Source organism: Ascaphus truei, chromosome 4, assembly GCF_040206685.1.
Source record: "Ascaphus truei isolate aAscTru1 chromosome 4, aAscTru1.hap1, whole genome shotgun sequence".
NCBI classification, from domain to species: Eukaryota; Metazoa; Chordata; class Amphibia; order Anura; family Ascaphidae; genus Ascaphus; species Ascaphus truei.
Genome location: NC_134486.1, coordinates 65,363,458 through 65,385,093, shown reverse-complemented (window position 1 = coordinate 65,385,093; position 21,636 = coordinate 65,363,458). Strand labels below are relative to the sequence as shown.

General features: G+C 43.8%; 1 protein-coding gene across 1 annotated transcript in view; it reads right to left on the bottom strand.

Annotated features, from left to right (window-relative positions):
• CHAC2 (ChaC glutathione specific gamma-glutamylcyclotransferase 2) overlaps window positions 1-21,636 on the bottom strand; it is a 62,326-nt gene that overhangs the window by 25,518 nt on the left and 15,172 nt on the right. Inside the window, exon 2 of the mRNA XM_075595929.1 lies at window positions 3,611-3,646. Coding sequence (XP_075452044.1) covers window positions 3,611-3,646 — 36 coding nt within the window. The remainder of the gene's footprint in view (window positions 1-3,610; window positions 3,647-21,636) is intronic.

The window sequence follows — 21,636 nt, the reverse complement described above, 5'->3', positions numbered from 1 at the left end:
ATGGGACTGATCTGTTTTTGATGCGCTGGCCACTTACATTCCTACATCAGTGTATAGATAGGTCTAGAATAAGGATCCCATTTATTGTTTGATCATTAAGGACAGTGGCCTAATAAGAAAGCGTCCGAGCTATGGCTCCCTACAACTCTTTGGATTCACATAGAGGAAGCCTATGCCTAGATGGGGTTCCCCAAGCTGCAACCCCGGGGCATAGCCGGATAAGCTCAATCGGAAGGTCCTCAGCCAACTCTCGCCCAGAAGGCCATGTGGTGGCATGCAGTACCCGAGATGGGGATACAGCCCGCAGAGAGAAAGAGTGTTACAAGGCCCACCAGGGGCCCAACAGATTTGGAGCAATATCAGCAATATACAGGAGAGGGATCAGTTAGATAATCTAAGAAGACTAAAGCCTTAGCACTTCCCCTAGGGTGCTAAGATAGGGGCAGCTAGGTAAGTAGCACAAACAGTATAGACAATGGACACGTGGATATACAAGATGAATTGCATAGAATGTATGTGAACCTGTATTTACAAGGATAATAAAGCTGCTGTTTGAAGGAATAAAGTTCTTGGCGCCCATGATTGCTTACCAACGCCCAGCCTGCACGGAACCAGCACCCTGACAAGTTAACCAAAATTGAGCATTGCCATGTACATAGACTGATATAAAAGGACTTAAGTGCTGGGCAGGGAGGGTTACATACCAATAGGTTTCCTTAAAAAAAAATATACAAAAGAAATAAAAATTGTATTCTCCCCTATTCTGGAACATCAGAATAAGGAAAGGGGTGAAAGGGATTAGAAGGAAGGGGGTAAACGAAGTGATATTCTAGTGAGGAGGAATGCCGTTAACTTTTAGGAAAGGAGGCAGGAGAGTTGCAGTAGTGAACCCGTTTACACTGGCAGCTCTACTCCAAGATGACGGGTTCACATGCATGTTACCAGCTGTTCCTAAAAATAAAAAAAACGAAGACTTCCATGGCTGACTGACTATAATACCACAATAATGTAGAACACCTACAGGCCAAAGAGAAGAAACACACTAGCAGGCCATATGAGGAATCATAGGTGAATTTGAAAAGGATTTATAGTTTATGACATTGAAGCAAGTATACTCCCACACTGGTTTAAAATATGGGTGTTACATGGGATTGTCTCGGTCACTAAACAATACATTGTATTCGTGATCAACAATGCACTGCATATATGTGATCTTGGGGCCATGAACAAAATAGGGTGCTGTGTTTGAAAGGAGAGAAAAAACATTTCATAAAATAACCTCTAAGCATAAGAGATTTATGTTCAAGTAATAAGGGAGATGCTCTTAAAAACATCTTTAAAAATAAGGTAAAAGTATTGCAAAATATACAACTAAACTGACGTCAGATCAAAAGGCACATTATGGCTGTGTAACATCTTAAGTGTCGCATATAAAGTGTTATTACTGGAATATCATCTCTGGATGTTTTCTATATCTTTTAATATCTTTAAACATGGATGCATACTGAATACCTGGACTAACATTCTGATTCATTTCTTCACACAGGTAGGTCTGTCTGACTAGAATTCTTCTATCAATTTAACCCCCATTACAAGACAGCTTAAATCTAATTAACAACTCCTTGGTATGTCTGAATAGAATAGGTAGACCCTTCCCTTAATTATTAGTCAAGTGAATGTGTTTAGAGTATTTAATTCAGTCTATCTTGGCTGTGTAACATCTTAAATGTCACATATAAAGTGTCTGTGGAGTTAATACTGGAATTAGAATTGGAGGTGAAAACTACAAGAAGAACTGCACTCTTAACAACAACAACAACAACAACAACAACCACCACCACCCTGCAACTGTGAGAACGGGACTTCTAAATGCTGTGATAACTTGTACTCTTCCTATCCTCCAGTATCTGGGAAGTCTCTCCTCCTGCATCTCACTATGCCCAACCTATTACTTTTTCTGTTTGCTGTTTCCTAACTCCATTGTAAATGTTTGTTCTCTCTAACTTCCCCACTTCCCTCACCTATGCCTGTGCCCATAGATCACACCGTTATTTATATACCCCTCTCCCAACAACTTCTTTACCCTTCAATAAAAAGCACCCCCACAAATCCTCTATTCACACCCTCTATCTACTCCTTCCTGCTGCTGGGGATCTCTCTCCTAATCATAGATCTAGAGTCATGCACACACCTGCTCTCAGCCACCCCTACCTGCCACCTCTTCCCTGGCCAATTTCATACTGACTACCCTTAAAACTTGCCTCACAAATCAAGCATCCCAATAGTCTGCACTTACGGCTATTGTCCCATACCCACAGTCACTCCTACAAACCATTGTGACCAAGCACTGCCATCTACAGCACTTATTCCCTCACCTACTGTCTCTGTAAGTCTCCGAACATATCACTTAGATTATAAGCTCTTCGGGGCAGGGATTTAATTTTCTATTATTGTCTGTTTTTGCTGCGCTTATAATATAATTCCCTGTACTTTATTCATTGTGAAGCGCCAAGTACACTTTGGCGCTATATAAATAAAAGATATACATACATATATTAATAGCCACTCATAAAATAAGGGTCGGTTTAATCCATTCCTTTACCGAATGTTCACAGACTTAAATGTTAGAAGTGGTTTATATGAAGGCAACATCTACTTCTATTCCTGAGCCTACGATACTATGCATTGTTTGAATCCATTATTCTAGAATACAGTACACACACAAAGAGGGGAAAAATAAATATAATCGCTTAAAGCAGCAGTTAAAGATTCCGTTTAAAATGTGTCCTCCCCCCCGCCAATATGTGCATCAATACAATCAGCACACTGACAAGTGATTAGCCAAATTTCCGATCTGCGAATATTTGGCTCGGGGGTTCACTAAATCACTGTCAGTGCTGCAGAACAGTACCCAAGATGCAAAGTTCTTTGTGGAAGATCATGTGACCAGGCAGGTACTAGATACAATTGGTGCACTGCTACAGACAGGCTCTGACACACCTTTTTTGCCCTGTCTCAGAAGAGGAAGTGGACGTGATTTTGTAAATGGTTGCTATAGAAACAAAAATGCGTGTTAATTTAGAATACATAAAAAATGTCTATAAAAAAATTCTAGAAAAATACTACAAGTGTGTTCTCATAGTACAGAACTGATTAAAAAAAAACAAATAGGATATTGCGTAAATGCAGCTTTAACACAGGATAGAGCTATATAGACACACCCAAATTGTAACTGGATACTGTAAATTTATTTATATTGATCTGGAAGGCAACAAACCCCTAATGGAAGCGGGTTTTACAAGGGTAACATTTGGTACAATTTTAAAAATGACCTTAAAATTACAGGGATGCTCGGGGAACCCTAGTTGAAAAACACTGTCTTAGACATAAATTGAATATTTTTTCCCTCTGTTAGCTATCCCACCCCCATTATTAAGTTGGTCAAACTCTGCACAATTTTTCCAGTTTCAGATCTATTTTTATGGTGGTGCCCAAAACGGTTTGTAGATATGGTCGCACAAGAGATTTATAAAAGGGGCACAATTATGGCTTGATCCTTTCCACCATCTATACCCACCCAGTTTTCTATACATATAAATATGAGACATACCTCTGGATCTTCAACAAGTGTGACAACTCTTCCGGGCTACAAAAAAAAAAAAAAAATTAAAGGTTACTTACTTTAAAAAAATCTAGATTTAATAACGACAATTTATTAATAGGATCACAAACAAGGCAAAAGAAAGTAGGACAAGTAAAAGCAATTTACAGTATATAAAAAATATTTTTGCACCAAATGGTACATTAACCCTGCCTTTGGTGGCAGAATGTCAACAGGACCAGAATGTGTCTGGGGTTCAGGTACTGGGACCAGATGAGTGCGACATGAGTAACAGAAGACTAAGTACTCGTCTTACAATACGACAACATAGCAGGACAGTAGCATGCTGGCTCATGGGACAGTCAGTTACATATTTACTTAGTAGAGGAGGTTAGAGTGGGGGAAAAAAAAAAAAATCAAGTTCAACCTATGCTAAATTTAGTTGACTGATCTGCTCATCCTATATTATTTATATTAATACTTAAGGACAGCAAACAAAAAAATGCCATTGAAACATTAACCTACTAGATTATATACATTCACAAAAGAAAAAGTCTCTGTATATTAAATTCAGTTATGGTGTGAGGTTAGACCAGCGGTGTGCAAACTGGCGGGGGCACAAAATTATTCAGGGGGGGCGAGGCGGTTGCAGAGGCTCCACGCTCTTCCCCCGAGGCATTTAAATTAATGCCGGGGTATCGCGCGAGGCCTCTGCAACGTCACTTACCTTCTCTTTAGCAACGCAGCGTTAGATGAGCCGCCGGGTCATGTGACATCACGTTGGCATGGCAAGGTGATGTAATTTGATGCCGGGAGCCGGAGAGGAGGTAATGGAGGGAGGGGGGGGGGGGGGGGGGCGCGAGAAGGAAAGATTGCCCAGCGCTGAATTAGACTACATTTTTTTTATAACTAATTTTATCAGGTGATCCGGTGCATACATAACACAATCCATTTGCTTTTGTAACTTCACCATTTCCTTATTTCCAATACACTGAACATGACACACGTGACAGACTTAAACAGACGTGACGTCAGGGTGACGGGGTGGGGGGAGGTGTGGGTCCAGGATGCAACCTTGTTAACTGATGGGCAGGTGCGACTCTCTTCGTCCACCTCTCTACCGGTAAATTGCTTATACTAGATTACCGGGTCTACGGCTCAGCCGCTAGGAGTGGCCCTTCCTCGTTGAGCTCCCTTAAACCTCAAGGTCACCTGGTCGCTGTGTAGTCAAGGATCCATTTGGTCAATGGAGAATGCATTTATAATTATCATTGCAAAATTGTGGTAACATCTACCCCCGGGATGTCTGTCTGGGCCAACCAAGGCGACCAGACTTAGAAAATTTGAGCCGGTGTCATTGACCAGACTCGTCAATTGTTCCATCCGGTACACAAACCAAATTCGGTTCCTAATTTTGGGTCAAATTGGTACATCCGGTTGCTTCCACAATGCTGCGATCTCACATCTGGTGGCAGTTGCTAAATGTGATATCAATTTATGAGTGGCGTTCAACAGCCCCCGGATCCGCCTGCCCACAAGGAACAGCCATGGGTCCAGGGGGATCTCCACTCCAATCAATCTTTGCAGCCAATCTCTGATTTCCGCCCAAATCGGAGCCACTCTCGTGCAAGACCACAGCATGTGGCGTAGGTCAGTTCGTTCTCCGCATTGCTTCGGGCAAAGCGGAGAGTAACCTCTGACAAATTTGGCCAATTTTGTTGGGGTGTAGTACCACCGCATTAAAACGTTGTATGCGTTCTCCTTTAACGTGGTACAGATAGAGCTTTTGGCTGCTGCCTGCAGGATCCTGTCCCAGTCTTCGTCCTCTAACGTCTCCCCTAAATCGGCCTCCCATTGTCTCATATAACTAACTCGGGGTTCGTCTTTTGTCTCTGGACAAATCACTTCCCTGTACATTCTAGAGGTTAGTTCCCTTGTGTCCATACCTCTGGAACACAGCTGCTAGAAATTTGTTCTCCTGGGCCGAATTGGGGCTTTGTTGTAAAATGCCCTGATCTGGAGGTATCTAAAGAATTCTGTATTAGGCATGTTTTTCTCTTCTGTGATATGGTCAAAAGTTTTGATATGTTGTCTACCTTCCAGATCATTTAGTCTAATATACCCTGATTGAATCCATTTTGCGAAATGTGAACGATCCAACCCTGGAGCAAAGTCTGGATTACCCCAAATGGGCGTCATCAAGGAGTTTAGCGTTGAGAGAACATCTAAATTTGGTAGCCTCCCAAACCTTCAAGGAGTTCGATATAGCCTGTAGCGGAGTCTGAATTCCAGACCAGCTTTTTTTTAGGTAACCATATTAGGTTCTGCAGCTCAATGGGCGCACAGCAATCTTTTTCCAGCGCCACCCATCTCCGGAGATCCGGGTCTGAGTGCCACTGTAAGATTTGGCTCAGTTGGGCTGCTTTGTAATAGGCAAACAGGCAAGGCACCCCCAACCCTTCCCTCGAGGTCGGCCTCCTCAAGATATCTTTTTTTATCCATGGGCTTTTTTTATTCCAGATAAACTTCGTTATTCTAGACTGCAGCGAGAGGATATCATCTTTCAACAGGGGGGTCGGGAGGGCCTGAAAAAGGTATAGCACCTTTGGTAGAAGATTCATTTTAACACTGAATTCTTCCAATCCAAGATATACCATACTCCTCCCATCTCCTGAGATCCACAGTGTCTTGAGCAACCTGGGATAATTTGCCTTATATAATGGTTTTGACATCCCTTGTTATATATACCCCTAGGTATTTGATCATGTTGGGTTGCCAGTTAAAGTTTAATCCAATTAGTTTTTCTATTGGTTTGGGCAAATTTATATTGAGGGCTTCCGATTTGGCCTGATTAATTTTGAACCCCGATATTTGTTTAATATTTCCCCAATATTGCGAACACATTGGGCAGGGAAGTGAGGGGTCTGGATAATGTCAATATCACATCATCCGCGTACAGCGCCACTTTGTGTGTCTGCTCTTTTACTGTTATTCCTGACACATCTGGGCATAATCTCAAATGTGCCGCCAAGGGTTCAATACAGAGGGCAAACAGTAAGGGGGACATCGGGCAACCCTGCCTCGTGCCACTGCGGATTTGAAATTGTCCCAAAGGGAACCCCTGGTGTCTCACCCCTGCTGCCGGCCCTTCATGTAATGCCATAATGGCTCCCAAAAGGCGTCCCTCAAAGCCAAATGCCTCCAGTGTCCCCCTCAAGTAGGGCCAATCAATCCTATCGAAGGCTTTTTCTGCATCCAGACTGAGTACCATTGACTGCATGTTATGTTTTTGGGCCAAATCAATCAGATCAATTACACGTCTGGTATTGTCTGCCGCTTGCCTTCCTCCGATGAACCCTACCTGATCTGGATGAATCAACCTAGGAAGGAAGTTACCCACTCTATTGGCTATAAGTTTTGAGAATATTTTTATGTCCATATTGATCAAAGAGATGGGCTGGTAGCTCTTACAGTCTGCCGGGTCCTTTCCTGGTTTATAGATCAGTGAGATGGATGCCTGGAGCATCTGTGCTGGGAACGAGGCCCCTTGTAAGACCGAATTAAAGAGTTTTAACATATGTGCTGCTACTAATTTCAGATATTTTTTGTAGTAGAGGTTTGAAAAGCCATCTGGTCCTGGTGCCTTGGCTGGCTTGAGAGACTTTACAACTGCCGTTAACTCTTCTAAAGAGAAGTCTGTCTGCAGAGCCTCCCTTTCCACCCTGCTCAACTTTGCCAACTTTGCCCGTTAGAAATTCCCGAAGATTATCCCTCGGGTTTTTGATTGTGTGTGACCTTACCTCCATCAGAGCGCCTCATAGTAGGATTTGAATTCCTCTACAATTTGCCTAGGGTTCGAGGTAAGCTCCCCCCTGCATACGAATAGATTGAATATGGTAATTTGGGGCTTTATTTCTAAGCTTATTAGCTAAAAGGGTGTCCGGCCTGTTCGCCTTCTCAAAGAACCTACGTTTAGTCCAACTCATCTCCTTTTCCGCCTAGGAGGCTAAACGTATGTTTAATTGGTGTTTGATATCTGAAATCTCTTTCAGAATAGCATCTTGCTTTAGGGACTTATGTTTTGCAGTAAGTGATGCCAATTTCTCCTGCAACTCCTTAATCTGGCGATCCTGCTCCCTCCGGCGCCTAGCCGCCAGAGACATCAGAGATCCCTTGAGGGTAGCCTTATGTGCCTCCCACAACGTGGAGTGTGATGTCACGCTACCCTCGTTCTCTACAAAATACTCTGTGATTTTGTCTCCTATCTCCTTCATAACGGCTGGAATTTTGAGTAACAGCTCATTAAGTCTCCAGTTTGCTCCAGGTCTGTCTAGTGAATTTAACATGCACCGCAGCTCTATTGGTGCGTGGTCTGACCACGAAATATCGTGTATCCCCGTATGGGAGACCACCGGGACCAGTCTATACAAGGAAATAATCTATCCGGCTATATCGGTTATAGGGGTAGGAGTAAAACGTAAAGTCTTTAACCTGCTGATGTTGCGCTCTCCAAATATCTACTAGTTGACAGTCCCGCAGTCCTTGCGTAATGTTTAGTATGTCCTGTCTGGGGGGAAGGTTAGTAGCTGTACACCTATCTAGGTTGGGGTTTAATGTCCTATTGAGGTCCCCAGCTACAATTAAATTTCCCTTTGCTACTCTATGAAGTTTCTGGAAAAAAAGGGAAAAAAATGCCGGTGCCAGCTCGCATGGGGCGTAGATAGATGCCAACGTGAGGGGCTGTCCTTGTATGGACCCCACGAGGATGAGGGATCGTCCTTTATCTGCCGCCGTTTTGTCTACTTGATATGTTAATCTATTATGTATTGCTATAGCTACCCCTCTCTTTTTTTCTGTCGCTGAGGCTATATGTACCGTTCTAAAGTCTTTATCCAAAAATTTAGGGAAACTGCCCTTAGAGAAGTGGGTCTCCTGGAAAAAATAATAGCTGTCTTGAGGCGTTTATACTCTCTAAAGGCCAAGTTACGTTTCGCTGGGCTGTTAAAGCCTTTGACATTGTGTGAAATAAACCTTATTTCTTTATTCATCATACTTTATGGGTTCCCTGACTCGCGTGCTTTGTTCTCTGGAGGTTCCGCCTTTTTCCACGGTTTCTTGTGCCCGACTCCGCCTTCTCCGTTGTCTCTGCCGTCGTTCTCGCTCTTCCTGGATGGGTGGGGGGGGGGGGGGGGGTGTTGGGCTGGGCATGACACAAGGAAAATCCAGGAGGGAAAACACTGGGAAAAACATAACATACATTCAATGACATAAAACAGTAACAATTTGTCGTCGGCTGCAGGGCCTCCCCATCCCACAGCCAAGTCCAGCGCGTTTGGGATGGCAACCCTCTTGGTCTCCTGTCTACCACTCTCCTTTGCCCCCCCAAAGGACTTTATCGGAGTCCAGGGGGTCCCTCCACCCCTGGGCCCGATCGAGACCCATGCTAACTCCGGGGTATGTGTCTGCTCCCTTTCTTCACCCCTAGAACTATGGATGGTTAACTTTTAGTTGCCTCAACTTGCCTGTGTTAGCCCTTGGAAGGCTGGCTGCCTCTAACTGTCCTGTGCTGAAGACTTAACTGACAGCCTACCCCCAGATTTCTTCCCCGTCCTTTTTATTCTCCATTCTCTATATCTCAACATCTGACGAGATTCTGCACTCTCCCTCTTTCTCGTGCCTCCCCTATCTCCGCCACTTAAGAGACCCATCTCCTTCCTCTACTGAGGGCCCTCTCTTGTATCAGGGATCCCCCTCTTGACAGCGTTCCAACGTAGGTGTCTTGATCTCCTTTCGTCTTCCCTACCACCTATTCTTATTCCCTACTGATCCTTACTAGGGCCTCTCATCTAATTGCTCTCCTTCCCCATCTCCCCCTTTACTTCCCCCTGTTGTGTGCGTCTCCCTCCCTCTCTCATATCCCCTGTCCACCCCCTTACTGCTTTCCTCGTTAGGTTCTGTCTCTGCTTTCTCCTTCTCCGCCCCCGCCCTGTACCCTTTCCTCTCTGCCCCGCCGCCTGCGTCCGCTCTTTGTCCCTCCGTTCCCCTCTATTATCACCTCCTGTGCCGTTCACCTCTGTCCATGCTTCCGGCATCAATAGGGTCACTCTCAGGGGGCCTTCTGTATCCTTCCATTGCTCTCTGCCGCGTCACTAACTATTGGTGCCTGTTTCTGCCACCTCCTAGATGGCATCCTCCCGTCTGCCCCCCGAAGATGACGGCTTCCGGTGGCCGCCATTTTGAGGTTGGCCCTGCTGCGTGGAGGTTGGAGCGCGCGCTCTCCTCGCGCCTGTTCCACTCTTCCAGGTCCTGCGTCTCAAGCTGGATGTAGCGAAGCGCCATCATGCCCGCCATCTTCCCCCCTCAACTCAGATGTAGATCAGAGGTAAGTTTTGCTTCTTTTTTCACAGGGGCCCCCTCTTGCTTCGTAGGTTTTTTTGGAGTACACTGCGGCCCCTCAGGGGGCTATTCTTCCTTTGTCTCCCTGTACCGGGGCTGTATAGTCTATGGGTCCTTGTATTTCAGCTATTTCCTAGGCAAATCAGGCGAGGCAACAATTAACAAAGTAACTTTTTATTAACTTTAACACTGCCGAAGTCGCTGCTTTGGGCTTTCATTTCCTGCCTCTTTGGCTTTAGATGACCCTGCTCCCCCGTTCCATTCTGGCTCCAGCATCTCCTCCCTCTCAGCTTCCTCTGTGGTGGCTCCCTTCAGGCCCAGCTTGGCCAGGAACACCGGGCCCTCAGCCGGATCCTTCATTGTAATGGTGGCGAGGAACGGGAGGCCCATCAGTCCGAATGGGAATGTCCATTTATATCTGATATTCTGGTCTCGTAAGACCTTTGTGATGGGCAGTAGGTTACGGCGCCTCTGTAGGGTGACCGGGGACAGATCATGAAATATCATAAGTTTATTCCCTTCGAACTCCACGGTTGTTAAGACCCTGGTTTGGCGCAGTACTGCCTCCCTGGTGGTGTAGTAATGCAGCCGGAGTATAATGTCCCGGGGCTGCTCTGATTGTATCGGCCAGGAGTGGAGGGCTCTGTGGCAACGGTCCATAACTCGTGCCTCCGGTGGGCACTCCGGGAGCAGGGACTCCAACCAGCTAGCGACAAATTCCTCGCAGTCTCCTACCTCATCAGAGACCCCCCTTATACGGATATTATTCCGCCGCTCCCGGTTTTCTGTGTCTTCCTGGCGATCCTTTAGCTCGTCGATCTGCCGCTGGAGTTCTCCTGTTTTCTTGTCGATTTTTTTCACGACCTTGATGGTTTGATCCACCTTGGTCTCTAATGCGTCTGTACGGGCCCCCAGTTTGCCAACTTCCTTCTTCACCTCCCTGATCTCGGCTTGCAAGAGAGACTTCAAGTCGTTATATAGTCTCAAAGTCGCATCTTCTGACTGGCAGAAGAGCTTGGTTGCAGGCCTCTTCCTCCTCTCCCTCCTGCTCTGTGTTGGGGTTTGAAGCTGGCGACATTTCCCCTGCTGTGCTGCCCGATCCTGCTCCGCTGAAGTAGTCTCTGACACCGGCGAGTTTTGGCTTCTTTTAACCCGCAGGTTTTTTCGGGACCATCCCTGCACGATTGGTCAGTGCTGGTCAGCTTTTTTATTGAATTTCGGGTGGTTTTGGGGTGTCTTACACTGTTTTTATTATATGCGTGGCATGGAGCTAATTGCCTAGACTTCCATACCTGTGGCCGTCGCGCATGCGCCTCCAAAATTTTTTTTTTAACTTTTAATACACAAGTTAAAATAATGTCAAATGGTAGAACATGGACTTAACAGTGAACAAATATATTAAGTGAAGCACACACAAAATAAAAACTGTGCCAGAACCAAATAGATGGGTAGATATTGGTAGTAACTAGGTATTACACAACAATATGAGCTCCAAAGGAAGGAAGGTGGATTAGAAGGTTCACTTGTGACTATAGCTGTTATTAAACACACTTAGTGTGGAGTAAAGATGACAAGTATAAGTATCAGACTAGTGCTAAAAACTAGGCTAAATGGCCTAGTGGTGATTGAACCTGCGCTATGCTGATAATGAAATTGTAAATATCTGGTCAGGAGGTGGACAGAAATGAACATACATATACACAAAGATAGTGTATGTAGTAGTAATGTATTAAGCAGTATACTGAAAACTGTTAAATATATTTAGACCTAGGACAGAATAAAATGGTAAAGTAAACTGTCCTTGAAACAGGGCAGCTGATGGTCAGCTGCATGTCTATAGTAATAAATGGAATGGTATGTACAGTAGTTAGCCTCATGTAGCCCCTGGTATAGAGCAAAGGGTAACAAACAGCCTGTTGGTAGATATACATATGTAGTGTTCAGCCCGTAATAGCAATCAGATGAACTGTGCAGTAAATAAGAGTTGCTGTAGCACGTTAAAAAAAAAAAAAAAAAAAAGGGAAGGGGAAGAACCCTCCCCCAAAAGAATCAGCATCAATACAGGCATACCCCGCATTAACGTACGCAATGGGACCGGAGCATGTATGTAAAGCGAAAATGTACTTAAAGTGAAGCACTCCCTTTTTCCCACTTATCGATGCATGTACTGCACTGCAATCGCCATATACGTGCATAACTGATGTAAATAACGCATGTGTAACAGGCTCTACAGTCTCACCGCTTGCGCACAGCTTCAGTACAGGTAGGGAGCTGGAATTGCTGTTCAGGACGTGCTGCCAGGCGCATGCGTGAACTGACGTATGCCTATTGAGCGAGATGTACTTACTCGCGAGTGTACTTAAAGTGAGTGTCCTTAAACCGGGGTATGCCTGTACACAGTGATCTTTTTACATTTAAGGGTATGATGTGTAATAGGAACATTGTAACACTGTACTGTTAATTGAACATGTGGGCTTTTAACATCAAGATAAAACTCCTGCAATTTAAAGCACAAACTAGCTTAAATTCGCAGTACACCCCGAGCACCAAAAATCCAGGCTACCTTTCTTTTTTTTGCACAAGGTATTTAGAAACAAAGAATATTTTGTCCCAGAACAAAAATGAACCAATACAAATTCACAATTTCTTTAGATTTGTTTAAAACAGATCTTCATGTTTGATGGCAATCAACACCAGGAATGCTTTATTTGCTATGGTACTCATTCCATTAGAGAATATATTTACTATCCATAAATGGGTAGTTCCTGCAATAATAGTAACATGTTTAAGGAGTTAATGTGATGCCAGTGGGTGTTGAGCAAGACACCTTGCTGCCATTCTGTATCAACTTTTGTATCATTAAAGAATCCAACATAATGAAATCGGTTTAAACAAGCCGGTTACATAAAATTGTTTACAAAAGCCTTGTGAATTCAGTGTTAATGTTTCCATATAACTCGGTAGTTCAAGTAAAGGTATACTCCTGGTACTAGGTTAAAGCATCCTGCGGCTGCACAACAACAACAGTGCCACTGGAAGCGAAACCAGAGATCATAAACTAGAGGCACTGCACTGGTCTTTAAAAAAATCATACATTTATTGCACAAGGATCAACATTTCGGTCTGCTTGCGAACCTGTCAAAATGACAAGACTTGACTGTCGAAAAATCTGTTTAATATATTAACATTTTAGAAGTGAAAATTGTTATTAAATGGGAGTGTCTCAGGTGAGTGATGCGATGAGGGGTGGATGAAGGTGATGTGAGCAGTGTTGTAGGTGAGAAGGTGAATTGCAGACTTGGGAATTAAGGTCTCTGTTCTCTAAATAAATAAATTTTCTTTAGATTTACTAGAACATTTTCAGACTATAGTGCTGAGAATTTTGGTATCACCCAAACCTAGTACAGAAACCACATTGCACAAGAAAGTTTCCATTAGGATTTTACTTCTTCAGAATGTCAGCACGTGCGGAGGCACTTCTGTGCTATGTGAAGTGTGAGTATTTAAAGAGTTTCTAATATGCATTTTTTTTTGTAGATATTTATTGAATTTCCAGGTGATGTACATCAGTAAATTACATTTTCACTTTGCCAGATTACAACACACTACCAAAATAATTACATCTGAAGTCAAACACCTTAAACATACTTTGCCCATTTATAGAAAACCAAAAATGTTTTATTTAACAGCAGCTAAAAACCTGGTCTCCATTTACTTATTTTACCATTTTATTTTGCTTTTGCCAATAGCAACACCTTTGTTATTTGCTCTCAGATTTATAGGAATAGTTTATACATGCGTTCTTCATTGTGAAATATTACTACACACACAATTTGTTTTGAGATTCAGATGTCTGAACTAAATCTCCAATATGTCTTTCTAAAATACAAAAAATAAATAAAAAATAATCATACTATTCCTATATTTTGTACATAGTCCTGACAAAATCAGTTACCCAGGTCTCAGGAAATCCTTTATCCATGTGTACATGGCACTGAGCAATTCATGAGCTAAATGAAAAGTGCCATTCAGCAGTGTTCTCTGGGAAACAAAAACACATCAATTGTTTGTAAACTGCCTAGTCCTCATGCTATGCATCAGGATTGTTACACACAGATGATATACAATTCCCTTATATGAAAGCTCTATTTTAGTGCACAATGAAAACACACACAAGATTGTTTGTTAAATTACTGTATATTCATCTTGCTTTAAAACCCCAGCACATCGCTAGGGTTAACACACAGTACATGGAGTTGGTAAAAAGATTTTAAAAGACTTTCATTAAAATTCAGGGGGTTGTGTATCCAAGTCCCCCGTTTGCAAACCTGGACCAACATGTAGCTAAAAAAAACAACAAAAAAAAAACAATTCATGCAATTGCTTTAGTGTGTTCAGCAATTACAAGTATACGGAGTCACAGGATTTAGAATTTCTCAGAAATCTCCTAAAACAATGATACATAATTACTGTAAGGCCTCGGACATAGTGCATTGAGCGTCGCTGAGCAGTGCTCTCGCTTGCTGACGCTCACGCTACCAGGAGCTTTTTGCTGTCCTGACAGAGGAGACAGCAAGCACGCTTGGGAGGCGGGTATCACTGTGTGTGTGTGTGTGTGTCACTTGGTAGCTGTCAGTGTGTGTGTGTGTGTGTCACTTGGTAGCTGTCAGTGTGTGTGTGTGTGTGTGTGTGTGTGTCACTTTGAAGTGTTCTGTGTGTTTGTGTGTCACTGGGGAACGTGTGTGTGTGTGTGTGTGTGTGTGTGTGTGTGTGTGTGTGTGTGTGTGTGTGTGTATATTATATAATATTTGAAAAATTAAAAAAATAAAGACATGTGGTGAGAATAAATTATTTATTAACATTGTGCAACTTTGATAAATATATTCACGCACGCACACACATACACACACACACACACACGCATATATATATATACACACACACACACATGCACACAATGCGCACACACATGCACACACACATGCACACACACATGCACACACACATGCATACACACAATGCAAACACACACACACAAGGCACACACACACACACATGTATACACACATATGCACACACACAGATGCACACACACACATGCACAATGCACACATGTATACACATATGCACACACTAACAGATGCACACACACATGCATACACATGCATACACATACACACACACAATGCACACAATGTACACACACACATGCATACATGTATACACACATGCACACACAGACACACACACACAGATGCACACACACACAATGCACACATGTATACACACAGACACACACACACAGACACACACACAGAGATGCACACACAGACATGTATACACACATATGCACACACAGACACACACACACAGATGCACACACACAGATGCACACACACACACACACACAATGCACACACACAGACACACAATGCAAACACACACACACACACACACGCACACAATGCACACACACACACAATGCACACACACATATGCACACACACAGACACAATGCACACACACACACACAGACACACACACACACACACAATGCAAACACACACACATGCATACACACACAATGCAAACACACACACACAGGAGGCAGGGACCGGAGCAGAAGGGGGGCAGGAACCGGAGCAGAAGGGGAGCAGGGACCGGAGCAGAAGGGGGGCAGGAACCGGAGCAGAAAGGGGGCAGGGACCGGAGCAGAAGGGGGGCAGGGACCGGAGCAGAAGGGAGACAGCGATCGGGGCATCACCCTCTCCTCCCCCCCTCCTACACACACACACACACACATACATACATACATACACAACACACAATGCCTCAATGCCTTCTGTCTGGTAATGGCTGCTCTGTAGGGAGCCGGCTGCAGCCCCATTGGATGGGAGCGGTCACGTCACCGCTCCTCCGCTTCCCCGAGCACCAAATATCAGTTTGGCGCTCGGGAAACAGTTTCTCCTCCTCAGCGCGCATCAGCAGGGAGAAACTATAGCCGCGCTGATAGCAGATGCAGGGGCGTTCTGCATCTGTTCAGCGCGCCTCAGCACGCCTGAGTGCTCTATGGCCTGGGCCTCAGATAGAAAGCATTCATTTGGGGTGGTCACGTTTGCAGACCCTTTGTAAAGTTCTAAATAATGCCACTAACCTCGAAGTTCTGTGTAACATCTTCAAGGGTGGACAATTTAATAATAAAAAAAAACAACTTTTGCAACCAGTTACAGTTTTTAGGAGCCAAACTGAGTGGTGGCTTTTCTGGCAACCGCTCACCCTTCCCTTAACCCACACCCTGATTTCCCTTCTTGTTCCTCCCACGCACTCCTCACTAAGCGGCATGGCAGTGATTTCACTTTTCAGTCACAAGCCCAATCCTCCTTTGATGTTGCACTAGTAAAGCAGGATCGAGTGTACTGTTGCCGGTCGCAACAATGACTCACAATTCAAGTCACTGCTGCAGCACAGCCACGAGGGGAAATTTTAGGGATTTTTCCATACCTGCTGCCTGTACAGTATGTAAGGTGAAAAGTCTATCAGGTAGGTAGCTATGTATTAACCATTGCCTCATATGCAGGTCACACGCTCACAGGTGTGGCATACGTGACACTAAGAACTCTTGTAAGGCTGAGTCCATAGAAGGCACGTCCGTGCTGAGCCGTGCGGATGCTCCGCGCTGAGCCCCTGCATCCTCCATGAGGATGTCTTTAGAGGGGGCTCACGCGAGCGTCCGCAGGCGTGCTGAGGTGCTGGATTTTTCAGCCGACAGCCAAATTGTTTTTTAGAGCGCTGTCGGCTGAAAACATCCAATCAGCGTGGAGCAGCGTCAACGTCACCGTGACGATAGTGCGTCGTTGGCGATTGGCCCAGCGACATCACTGTCCCGCCTCCCTTAGTCTCCCCCCGCCTCCCGATCGCGCCCGCTGGCTTGCCTGCATGGCAAAAAACGGTATCACCTAACACTGAAGTAGTCGTTTACTCGCAGCTGGACTATCACAACTATTTCTACTTAATTCATTAACTATATTAAACAAACGTGAAAATTCCTTGCAGTGCAATACTCAAAATCAGTGGCAGAGTTTAAAGGATCAATCAAACAACTTACAAAAGACAGCATTATATATGTGTGGGGGAAGTCACAGCAACCGATTTCCAGGGGCAAGTTTATTTATTTTTTCAACTTAATTTTATTTGCAGTTTTCAGTGGGATACAGAAAATAAAAAGGGAACATTCAAGACCCCAACAAACAGTTTTAGCATACATTTAAATTTAAACAGTGATGATTGGGTCAAATTAACTACCAACACGTTTAAATAATATATATACCAGACAGATACATAGGAAAGGAGGGAAGGGGGGGTGGAGGGAAAGCACCTTTATCAGTTTTTTAGGTTTTTAACTTGTCTATTTTCTTGTACCTATTATCTATAAGAAATATCCCTTGTTCCAGGCCTTGTCCAACCAACCTTGGTGGGAACGATTTAATCCCTCTTTTATAAAGGCCAGTTCTCTGTTGTCTCTCTGCACCCATTCTCCGGCGAACCAAGGATCCCATATCTAGGAAAACTTATGGCAGTTCTCTCTCAGGAATGTTGAGAGCTTATCCATAATAGATATGCCATATCCTACGTTTAACCATGGCTAGAGAAGGAGCTTCCTGTTTCTTCCAGGATACAGCATCTTGTGGCTGACATATGGCCGACCAGCTTGGCTGAAGCTCACAGTATATCTTGAATAGGTCTTCGCAAGAGAGCAACCCATGGGTCGGGTCTCAATTTAATATTTAACAACCTATTCAAAGTTGGAAGCCGAGCTTCCATAGGAGGTGCCGGTTTTGGACATCTCCACCAAATATGTCACTGAACAGTTTTGCCCACAGCCTCTAAAACAGGATGGCAAATGGGAGTTAAATATCGTATGGAGCCTAACCGGAGTCATATACCAGCGAAATAGTAATTTGTAGGAGTTCTCTTTTACCACACTGCATATCAAGCTTTTTGCTGCAGCTTCCCATATATCTGCCCAGTCCTCGTCATCAAGGATCTCTCCAAGTTCTTCCTCCCATTTCAGCATATACAGTAGAGATATTTGCCACCTGCATTAGGGCTAATTAGAATATGGTACAGAGCGGATACCATACCTTTCTCCAGAGCTCGGTTTCTATAAAGTGTTCCAAAATAAGTGGAGGCAGGACACACACCGAACCAATAATTGTGTGACAAAATGTTTTGCCTGCAGGTAGCAAAATCTCTGAGGGGCAGGTTTCTATTTTATTTTTTTTTTAATTCTTGGAACGGGATAAACCTACAGAAAGAGGACATATCTCCTACTTTGACAATGCTAGCTGCCCTCCAGCCTTGAAATGCACCTATCGCTCTACCTGGGTCAAAGTCTGGGTTGTCGAAGAGCAGGATCATAGGGGAACACTGTTGAGTTTAATTTAAATTTAAAGCAATCCCAGGGTGTCAGCGAGTGTCTAATCACTGGGTGGGGTAGAGTATTGGCGGTCTGTTGGATTTAGTTAGCCATAAAAGGGTTTTGATGTCCGCTGGTTTGGACTCGGCATTCTCTATATCTACCCATTCTCTAGAGTGAGGATCCGAGTTCCATAGCAGAAGCTGACTCAGCTGGGAGGCCTGATAATAGTTCAGTAGATTAGGGGAGGCTATCCCCCCCCCATCCCCGTAGTTCTATATATTAACTCTCGACTCTTGGGCGTTTGTTCCATACAAACTTGGTAATACTGGATTGGAGGTCCTCTAGATCTTCAAGTTGTATCTTGATGGGGAGAGTACAGAAAAAATACATTATACGTGGAAGGAGATTCAATTTAATTGATATTATCTTGCCGATCCATGAGATATTGTATTTGCTCCAGGATTACAAATCTTTCTTTAGGTTTTTAATTCGTTTCGGGTAACTATATTTGTATATGGTTTCATATGATTTTGAAACATTCATTCCGAGATAGGGGATGTAATGAGTTTGCCATGTAAAATCAAAGTTAAGCTTGAGAAGCTAGATGGTGTCGCTGGGCATGTTCACCGCCAATGCCAGGGATTTGGTGTGATAGATTTTAAAGCCTTCAAGAGATCGGTAGAGGTTCGGGAGGGATATTAAGGGGCGTGCGAGGGTTAAGAACACATTGTCCGCGAAAAAGAATTTTGTAATTAACTTTACCTATAGTTACCCCTGAGATGTTGGGATTTAATCTAATAGTAGCAGCCAGAGGCTCTATTGAGAGCGCAAACAGTAGAGGGGATAAGGGACAGACCTGTTTAGTGCCATTAGTTATTCGGATTCTATCGGAAACAAGGCCGGCACATTAACTATAGCTGAAGGGTGTTGATAGAGACCTCTGACCGCTTGTAGGAATTGACCTGTAAAACCTATTAATTTTATTACAGGGATTAATAAATCCCAGTTGAGTCTATCAAAGGCCTTTTCGGCATCTAGAGATAGGAAGAGAAGCGGGGTACCCTCCGCATTTGCTGATCGAGTCAGGTCTACTATACGACGTACATTGTCTGCAGCTTGTCTGGAGGGAACAAAGCCCACCTGGTCATGGTGCACTAAATGTGGCATGTACTCATTTAACCGGCTGGTTAGTATCTTGGTAAACAACTCCGTCAGTGTTTATAAGGGAGATTGGGCGATAGCTCGAACAGTTAGTAGGGTCTTTCTTTTTTGGGTATCACCACTATGTTGGCTGAAGACCGTATCGGGAATGGGCTCGCCTTCCATAAATTTATTAAATAGAGTGCAAAGCGGGGGGGGGGAAATCATTTTAGAGAACTTTTTGGGGTATACCGGAAAATTCCCCCCTTTAATTGCCAACACTACTACTTCACATGATATTCTTTGGTTAAGTTTCAATACCTGTTCTAGTGCTAGTATGTAAACACACAGATACCCAACAAGCTCTGAGAAACACCTACCATTACCACACACACACACATTTTTACATATACATATATTATGTGGTAATGGTAGGGGTTTCTCAGAGCTTGTTGGGTATCTGTGTGTTTATTAACTGTGTGCAGCTGGTCTCAACTGCTTTTGGGAGAGTAGTGGCCCCTCCCTACTTTCCAAGTTGGCAGGCCAGTTTCATTTTGCCAGGTTACGACTGATCCAATGTGATCATTCTAACTGTAATTATACAGGTTAAAAAGAATTTTAACCCAGGGAGTGTTAGGACCTGCTACCGTCATACCTTGAAAGTGGCAGCGACGCTTTGGCCAAAAGGCTTAAACTAAATGACCCTTTTTTCAAGAGAATATATAGGTAATTGCACTGTGTATTTTTGTCACATTGAAAGTAGCTTTGGGAATCGTTGTCTGTTTGTCGTCTAGTGTTAGTGTGGTAAGGTGACTTGATTGTAGGAAGTGGGAGAGACTGGTTCCGGGGGGTGGGTGCAAGACCATATTAGTCCTACCATATAGATCTTGATAACATTGTCTGAATTCTTCTATTTTGGCCGGATCATGCGACAGGACCATCCTTTAGTATAATAGCCTGGACGCCTCCCAGACTGAGCGAGACTCAACTTCCTTGCTGGCATGGTGTGGGCCTTGTTCCCCCTCTTGTAGTAGCTTGCTCTGTTTTATTTGCCAAGCAAAGGTTAAATTCCCCTCTGGTTCTGATTATTTTTGCCAATATCTCAGCCGATTGAATAGATTTGTGACTCCATTCAAGTTTTGCTGATGCTAAAGCTCAAAGCCTCAGTTTTTTTTACCCTATTTTTTTCCCCCTATACGAGGCTACTCAAGTGCACCTCTTATGACACCTTTGTGGGCCTCCCAAACTGTGGAAACAGGGACCTCGGGAGAGTAGTTTGCGAAATAGAATTTGATGTCCACATTTAGTGGAATAACCACGTCCGGGACAATAAGAAGAGACACATTGTGGCCAGCCGCCCTAGGAGCAGATAAGTTGAGGATTGTTATCTATTAATGCATGGTCTGACCATGTAATCGGATGTACGTTAGCTTTAGGAATTTTATCCACCAGTCTAGCATCTGCTAAGATCATGTCAATACTAGGATATGATTTGTGGGGGCAGATTAGAACGTGTAGTCTCTTTCGATTGGGTGAAGAGACCTCCATATATCCAGTGTGTGATTGCACTAACAGTTTAGCCAGCAATCTTGACTCTGCAAAAAGATAACATCTGCAAGCTCTTTTTTATAGTTTGAGAAAGCCGCCTGGCTGTTGAGTCCTTTAACATTATGGTATTAGTATTTTAAGGGTAGTACCTTTTACAAGGTGAAACGTCTGTTCCTTAGGCACATTACATTTTCTTATTAAGACCGTGTGCCTTCTTCCTTTCAACTAACTAGCTTACTTTGGGACACCTGGGATATCCCTGGACCCAATGCACCAGCAGCCAAGTACCCCCCTCTAGACCTTTTTAATTGAGTGCGTGCACTACCTTCCATTATAGTATTTTAATGGTACTCATTATGGTGGTGGAAAGCTAATATCTTATTCCCTTCTGGTACCCCAAGTCTAACTGACTTAGGAACTGGAAAATACCGGTTATTGAAAACATTATGTTGGAACCATATATCCTGTTATTGAAGGCGAGGGGAAACGCATAGGGAAAGATTACAATAACTGTACAAAACACATGAAAAAA